At 33.5% G+C, this 9,033-nt stretch overlaps 1 protein-coding gene across 2 annotated transcripts in view; it reads left to right on the plus strand.

Moving 5' to 3' along the window:
• The window catches only part of LOC106100818, a 10,398-nt gene extending 1,849 nt beyond the window's left edge, over nt 1–8,549 (plus strand). Inside the window, exons 2-6 of one of the 2 annotated variants that reach the window (XM_013279868.1) lie at nt 4,433–4,559; nt 5,526–5,669; nt 5,781–7,283; nt 7,365–7,556; nt 7,834–8,549. In XM_013279868.1, coding sequence (XP_013135322.1) covers nt 4,433–4,559; nt 5,526–5,669; nt 5,781–7,283; nt 7,365–7,556; nt 7,834–7,976 — 2,109 coding nt within the window. In that variant the 3' untranslated portion in view covers nt 7,977–8,549. Of the gene's footprint in view, nt 1–4,432; nt 4,581–5,525; nt 5,670–5,780; nt 7,284–7,364; nt 7,557–7,833 lie in introns of those variants that run through there. The other variant, XM_013279867.1, reaches the window with a different exon arrangement.
• The last annotated feature ends 484 nt before the right edge of the window (nt 8,550–9,033 follow it).

Raw genomic sequence — 9,033 nt, forward strand, 5'->3', positions numbered from 1 at the left:
TTGCGTTTTTTGGGGGGAAGAATCCGAATGGTTTTGGGAGCTCATTTTAATTAAATTCGATTAAAAATTAACTAATCAATGTATCGCAAAAAGCTTCGGGTTAACGGAAGATAAAGTACTCGTGTATCAAATAAACAATTCGAGGTGTTACTTTCGTTGTTGTATTACAGATATATAGTGATTTTCAAAAAATAAATCCATCGAGAAAAGTTTGTCCATTCGTGATTCTGTTCCACGAGACTTTAGTTAAAGGACTGAAGTTACACATACTAAAATATCACGAATCAAATCTTTGTAGAAATCCTGTTCTATGCTTCCAAAGATGCGCAATTTGCCATAACCGCGCTTTAAAAGTATATTTGTATGAGTGTATGGATCAATCGGAAACGGAAGTAATGGAATTAAAGAATGCATGATAAGAGAAAAAAAATTATAGTCAGTGGTAATACTTATTTGCCTTCATCAGCTGACTAAACGAATATGTAACATTTTGTTACTATTGTAACGTGGTATACTTTATCGAAATTGCATAAATAAATACAATACAAATGTATTATTTACCAAAGATTAGATAATACACGTCAATTGATACTTATTGACGAGTCCCTTTGTTATGAAGCTTGTTTAGTACCTAGTGGCGTAAAATGTAACCAATAAATGTTATAATGGTTAGTTGTCCTTGAAAAGTATGAGTTGTTAGATATAGCGTTAACACTTTTATGTCATTAGCGTAGCCTTTTACACTAACAGGAATTGGAAAAGGCGTTCTAAGAGAACTGTCAAACTTTTAACTGCACAGTAACACTGTTCAGTTAATACCTTATATCTGTTACTTTTAAATTAATTCGTTCAAATAATTCCATTATACTTGAGATTTAAATTGTTAACAATTTTGATATTGCCATACATTTTTTTAAATCACTAACTTATATTTCGACTGTCAAAATAGTCAAGGTTGGTTTTAGAATTACCGGCGCCCTAGGCGACCGTCCCACCATGCCGTAAATTAATACACATGTATACTATATTGACATTTAGCATTATTCCCAACCGTCCTCCCCCTCTGTCCCCACATGAGAATAAAAAGTTTCATCCGTCCCACCTTTTAGTCCCACTAACAATAAGGAGACAGGTGGGACCTGTGGTGTCCGAAATAAAAGTCGTGCGTGTAGGCCAAGGTGTTTAATCCGACTGCTGTACAATTATACTATAAACAGGGTATTCCAATATAATAATTCTAGGTACCTACATTACAGGACCGTTATGAAATAAAATAAGTTGCAACCGTCCCCTCGTCGCAAAAGGTGGGACGGATGAAACTTTTTATTCTCTTATGTTCCCACGTGGGGACAGAACGGAGTGATGGTTGGGATAAACCGTCATTTGTACTTATTGCTATAAAGTAATGAGCACTTAGCTGAGTAAAGGCCTTATCCATTCAGCGTAGCAAACACTGTAAAAAAATTATTCATAATTTTATATTTACTAATGTGTATATAGTGTTTGCTTTATGAATGGATTAAATGATAATTATTATTATTATTACTAGAAATAAAATTAGATAATATGTTTCTGCACTAGTTGCGGTAGTGGAAACTAATATATTATGTTTAAATATTGGATTACACTAATTAACTTATAAGTTCCTTGTTATATTTTGTCAGTGACCCAATGAAATTAAAAGATACCAACCTATTGGTTGGATGATAATAACTGGCCGAGTGGAACCAGTAATTTAATCTAAATAAATGTGACCCAAATTTATATTTATATACGTATGTCTATGTATTACACGTGTTTGGTACAAAGGGCGTCATTTGCCGCTTTTGCAATGTGTCACGTTGATTTACGATAAGACGGCGCAATGCAATACTTCGTTCATGTATTGGAACCTTTCATGTACATACTGGAAATGTTACGGTGATTTTTTACATAATTTTATTGGACTTAAAAAAAAAAGTAAAGAGCCAACTTTTCAATTTCCTTATTGCATTTAAGTTAAGTAAGATTTAATATGCATTTACACGGAATTCGACGTTTCTATGGATTTAGCTTTGGAAACCAAGGGTAATTAAAATTTGTCCTGTTAATTAGAATCAAGCGTTTAACGTTATTTATAAACAAAAACATTCTCTACTTTAAGAATAAAAACACATAACATACATGTTGACCTTGTTGAAACTGACGTTTTATCAATAAAATGCATTTAATCTGCAGATATGTGAAAATGATTAAATAAATACAAATATTGATTAAAAAAAATTACACGGTCAGGAACTTTTAATCTACGACATTAAACCTTTCTGTTCTTATTTTACCAAGTTTAATCCTATCCACAATTTTTACTCAACAATCCTTGATTTTGACTCATCTCTTATAACGACTGTGCCTATATTTATATCCGAAGGGCTCTTTCAAAATAGTTTGTTTATATAATACTAACTACTACTAGCGTGAAAATATATAGCCTAAAGCGTGACGTAAGTGTTGAGCTTTTTTAAAAAAAAAGATTTATTCAAAAATATGCTTTAATTGCTGACGTCTTAGGCAACAAAGAAGTGTGTTTTTACGCTCCATTATAATAGTATAGATTTTTATGTAAAGCAAATATTTTAACAATATCTTAGTAACAATAACTAGCTAAGAAGCTGGTTATATGATTTCATTTGTATTAAAATAGATAAGTCGTCGCATATTTATGATCACGTTTTATCGTTATTTCTGTATTTACTGCATTGGCTTAATGATCCCTAGGTATTTGTTGTAAGCCAACATCGGTCATAAGTGTATCCACAGTTCTGTTGAATAAGATTGCGTTGAATTTATCAGTCCTATTCGTCACGTCGGTGCAGATTGTTGTACCATTTATTAATTGGTATCGTTTAAATAGATTACTTATTTGAAATAATAATTTTAGACAATGGTGAAGTCCAAGAAAGAAGTCCGGACGAAAATTATGAAGGAGGGCGAGTTTATCCCCCCCGACGGCGGCTGGGGGTGGATGATTGTGCTCGCCGCGGGATTTTCTAATGTGAGTACTAAATCTATTTAATGTTGATGTTTTTTTATTATTTTTTGTGAATATATATAATAATAATAATTTAATAAAGGGGAAAGAATTGTAGTTTTGTAAGTATTGAAAAAACTCAATAACTATTGGGCCGAGTTCAAAAATTCTTCCACCATTAAAAAGTTATGTTATCGCTGAATAACATATTTTTAATAATAAGCTATCATATTTTTAAATATCAAGTATACGAAGTCGCGAGCAACAGCTTCTAATTTATAAGTATGGAAGAAAAGCAATAAAAAAAGGGGTTTATGTATATTCCACAAAGTTTAGGTGGACATTCCGGGTTCGTTTTATAATTTTTTATGACTACCGGAAGTAGTCAATGTCTCAAAACTCCCCACTCATCAATGTGCATGCAAACACATCATGTACATAAACAAACCATTGTTTTCTCAGTATTTGATATCTGACTCATTTAATTGTAAACTATTAACAAGTACATAGTTACTCATATGTCACATAAAAGTTCCATGAATGAGTAATTTAATCTCAAGTACAATTGAAATAGTTATATATTACTAACTTTCCGCGTAGATTAAATAATAAAAGTGGGTAGCCTATGTGTTCTTTCAGACATCAATCTATACCAAATTTCATCGAGATCCGTTCAGCCGTTTAGGCTACAAACTCTAACAAACATCCATCCATCTAAACTTTCGCATGTATAATATTAAGTAAGTATGAAGAATGATGTAGTAACTCTTGAAGATTATTTTATATCGGATATATATAAATTTGATTACCGAAACATATGAGGCCAACCTATATTTATGTAAGCCTACTGTCTGATTTTTTTTGCAACAACTGTTATTCGTTACTACTGCTTTACCTGAAATACCCTAACTAAAAGTAAGCAAGAATATTTGTGTGCACTTGTAGCCGATTATAACAACTTAAGCCGTTTAAAGTGCGTCGGTGGCTCAGTGTTTCAAGCACTTAACTTGTAATCTACAGCTCTTGGGTTCGAATTCCGCTATGTACCAATGTGATTTTCGATTTATGAAATTTTCATAAGTACATAATTTACCCGACGTTCTTACGGTGAAGGAAATCATCGTGAAACAACCTGTACATATAGGCGAAAAAATTCAAAGATATGTTTGAAGTCAACCTGCACTTGGTCAGCGGCGTTGACTGAGGCTTAGTCACCCTAACTTAGCCCTTCCCTGGGGACGTATTGTGAGCTGGTGATAATGAAGATGAAGCCGTTTAAATATACGGAAGTAAATTGAAGCTATTTCAGTCTCTATCTCCTAAATTAACCTAGTCACTTCTAACTTGGGTAAACCATTTTCAATTACCCCAGTCATTTAAGTAATTACTGCTATTGTCTACTAATTATTATATCTCCTCTTTTAGCTGTTCGCGCTACCGATGCTGCAGCAGTTCGGCCTCCTCTTCCGCGACAAGTTCTCTCGGCTCGGCATCACCAGCTCGGAGACGACCACAATAATCAACATGAACTCGGCGCTTACCTCTTGCGTCGGTGCGTGACGCGCCTCGCATGGTAACTCTCTGATACCATACCGGCCGATTCTAAATATTATTATGCATATCTTAGGTAATAATTACAGCGTTAGACAGAACAAGTCTCTACTCGCTGAAGTCATTTGCGAGCTGAGAATTTGGATGGAATTTGAAGAAATTTGAGCTAATTGAAGTAAAGTCATTATCTGTTTGCACGCTAAGTATATGTAATTGTTGCTCAGTCGTAAACTATCTAAATAACGAAATCTATCCGGGTTTTGATATTATTATCACGTAATATTGCACTTTCTTATATTAATCTTGTTGTCAAGCGCTTGCTTTTGGATCAAAATTTTAGGTAAGTAATTAATGATTTTGCATTCAAGATGATTGGTTGTAATTCACGCGAATGTTTTGATTTCTGTTTACTTTGTTTACATACTGATAGATAAATTATTTAATTTATCTGTATCGCATAAATAATCAAATTAAGTTAATTCCTACTTTTTATTTTCAAAGCCTTTGAATAGCTCTACACATTTCTTTGCTCGCATTATTTTGTCAGGCGCTTTTTAAATGTAAACTATCAGACTGTGACTAGGTTACCAATGACCAATGTATTAATTAAAAACAATTCAGAGTTGAATTTGTAACTAAAATTAGGAGAATAATTGTAGATTTTGACTAACGGAATATAAGTTCACTACTCGTGTATTTTCCAAATAACATAGGGTTGAATAAAATTGATAAAATAATGTTTGTTTAATGACTGCGCAACTGGAATTAAGTACATAGATTGTCGTTGTATGCTCCATAACCTTTACATTAACTTTATCAATTAGTTCATTAACCTTTCGCACTTTACAAGATAATTTTCTCACATTGACAACCACGTGTTTGTTTAATTTTTAATAACAATAATTACATTTAAACTAAGAATACATTTACCTTTAGTGAATTCTTATAAAACAATTTCTATTTACAGGTTTGGCGAATGGACCGGTGTTCAAAACGTTCAGCTATCGTCAAGTATCCCTCACGGGGGCTGTCGTGGTCTTCATATCTTTACTTTTAACAACCTTCTCTTACAATTTCATGACTTATTTATTGTCATTCTCAATACTTTATGGTAAGTTTGAGCAATTTAAGGTTAATTAAAAAAGTAGAAAAGACAATACACAAATATAAAGCAAATAAGTACGCAACAAGAAGGAGTAATAAATTAAAATTTCATCTTCAGGTGTCGGATATGGAATCAGTAGTTCCGCGAATGCCCTCGCATTAAATACTTACTGGAAAAAAAGAAGGCGACTAGCGACTGGCCTTTCGTGGACCACAACAGGAATGGGACCGATGTTATGGCCGCACATAATTACAGGATTATTTGCCCTTTTCGGGGAAACTGGAGCTATTTTTATAATAAGCGGACTGTCCCTCCACGCGATAGCATGCGCACTTTTACTGCAGCCAGTGGAATGGCATTCGAAATCACCGAAAGAACAAGACGAAGAGAAATTGTTAACCCCAGATCTGCTAAATGACCATAAAATGCCCGAAGAGAGCGGTTATTTCAGTCAAGTGTCAAAAATTAAGAATCTTAGCTTATTTTCAAGTCAATACCTTTATAACGAAGATGATCCGGTTACACCTGGTTATGAAATCACGGATCCCGGCGTTCCAATGATGTTAAGAGCCAATGATGGATACTTCAGCCAGTCGAGACAATCCAAAAGTCGTATATCTTCTAGGGATGGTTCCAATCGAACTTCACGTCTTAATTCTAAGAAACCATCAATGTCGAATTTACTTGAAAATAGATCAAGAAAATCCTCAACTTTATATCTCAATGAATCTAAAAAGAACTCATCGGCAAATTTAGGTGCACTTGCACAAGAACGTGAAGGGTACAAACCAAAACGTAAAACGTCAATCAATTTAGATACTCAGATTCCAGAATCTGAGATAGAAGATTGTCCTACACTTAAGGCACCTCAAGATTTAAAGGCGGAAGAGAAAGCTGCAGTCGAGAACATAGATCCAAGAGAAGCAAAATATATAGCTGACAGAGCTGAGAAACATCTTGCAGGCAGTAAAAGCGTTAAATCATTCAAAATGGACGGTCAATATGGAGAAAAATATAACAAGGATAATCAAAGCAATGTTTCTTTTAAAAATCAAGAAGAGAACGAAGAAAAGAAATATCTCAAAGACAATCATAGCAATCAATCATATCGTACGAGAAATCGAAGGAAATCGAATAATTTCAATTATGAAAGTGAAGTACTTAAGCAAGCTTCATTAAAATTAGAGCAATACTTAAAAGAAAGTGAGGATAAATCACAAAGCGATAAATTTAAGCTTCTAATAAACAGCCCAGTAGAAGATGAAGTATTTGATGAAAAGAAAGAAGAGAAGGAACAAGAGGATGTTGAAGAACAGCTAACTTTTTGGCAGAAAGTAGCGATATTTTTCGATTTGGACCTACTAAAAGATTTCACTTTCATAAATTTGATGTTGGGTATAACATTAGCAAATTTTAATGAGCTTAACTTTTCTATACTTACTCCATTTATTTTAGGCGATTATGGTATGACGAAACCACAAGTGGCATTTTTCATGTCGTTATTGGCCGGAGTTGACCTTTGCGTTAGATTTTGCATTCCATTTATAGCTGGAAAAATTGGATGGGACAATAATTCCTTTTTCCTGTTTGGAGTGTTATCGATGGCTTTTGGAAGAGTAGGTAAATGCAGTCCAACACCATTTGTTTTTATATTTTTGTCCTTTGTTATTAAATTATTTATTAACGTATATTTTGTTTCAGTTTTATCTTTCTGTCAAACATATTCAGTAGTTCTCTTGGTAGCTGTGATGATAGGTTTCGGCAAAGGGTTTCGAACAGTTTTCATGGCTTTAGTAATACCAACACATGTACCTCTGCACAAGTTACCAGGTGCTACAGGCATACAATTACTTACAGCTGGTATCGTTTACTTAGCATTGGGACCAGTAGTAGGTAAGAATTAGTTAATGTTATAAAAGCACGCGCAAACCTGTCACTAAACTATGGCACACCAGTTGATAACTATGAGCTTATGGAGGTTACACTATTCGATTTTTAGTTGTGCAACCAAACAGTTGAATTGGCTGCAAAACAATCGACAATCGCACATCAGTGTTGCGATAGTTTAGTCAAAAGTGTGCGCACGCTTTAATAGTCTATCTCTGCTCTCCAGACTAAAAACGCGAACGAATCTGGTCAAAGGAAACTTTTAATTTGGCATTATTTCCAGGTTGGATCAAAGACAATACTACAACAGCCGTGACGTTGCATTGTCTGAACATCTTCACCTGGCTGACAGCGTTCTCATGGGGCTTAGAGAAATATATCACAATGAAACGACAGAAAAATTCAAAAGAAATCACTAAAACGTAAATACAGAAGTTTATGTTAATTAGTAAATAGGTTAAATGTGTTTAGAATTCATTGTAATTGTTCGATTAATAAAATGTTAATGAGTCGATGTCGAGGGCCAATGCTCTGGAGGTCGGACGAAAATGTGACGCGGCGTCATTTATTTATCTATCATCTATGATGTTTGTTGTTTTTTAAGTTGTGGAAAATATTTGACATGTAGTTAGTTAATAGATTTGTGTGCGCGTTTTGTGTAAATGTTATGTGTAAAAATGTAAATCTTTTAGTGTCAATTAGATAGTTTTTAATTTATAAATGAGATTTTAATTATACTACAAATATGGGTAAGATTAAGAAATGTTTAAATTCAATCGATAGATGTCACATTTTTGTTAAGTAGAATGTATCGAAACATGTTGTCTGTTTAAACATGAACTGGAAAGTACAATATAGGTCGACAATAAAATTATTAAAAAATAAAGAACTAAGGATGTAGTTGAGTAGGTAATGCGTTATTGCAAAACGAGTAAGTGATTTTGTTTCTTTTAGTCCAAAAATTGCATAGTAAATTATGATAAAAAAATACTACTAGTTTTTTCTTTGTGATCACACCGATTTATTTTATTTTATTTTAGTTGAAATTAGTTAACTATATTACAAATTAGTCACAGTTTAAATAAACTTTTTTTTTAATTCCTGTCTCACCTGTTTTTATTTAAAGGCGTTAGCGTGGCTAATTTCGATACGTGATACATTTCTATCAGCCGTCATATCTGAATGCTCTCCCTTCTTAAGCATTTCCTTTTTCTCACAATCCATCCATACTTTCTTCGGTCTTTCTCTTACTTTGTAGCCATCCACATTCATTCTTAACACTTTCTGGTTTATGTCCTCATTGTCTCGTCGCATTACATGCCCATACAACGCTATTAGTATAAAATCTATGCGATTAAACTTAAATCGTGTAAAGATAATTTATTTATCAATTAAAAAAACACTATCCCACAATGACTTCATTTCGTTTACTAATGGTTGTCAATTACTAGCGCGTTCTGAGTCTTTCAATTGCCACATCCGA

The sequence above is a fragment of the Papilio polytes genome, unplaced genomic scaffold (assembly GCF_000836215.1).
Source record: "Papilio polytes unplaced genomic scaffold, Ppol_1.0 DF824047.1, whole genome shotgun sequence".
NCBI classification, from domain to species: domain Eukaryota; kingdom Metazoa; phylum Arthropoda; class Insecta; order Lepidoptera; family Papilionidae; genus Papilio; species Papilio polytes.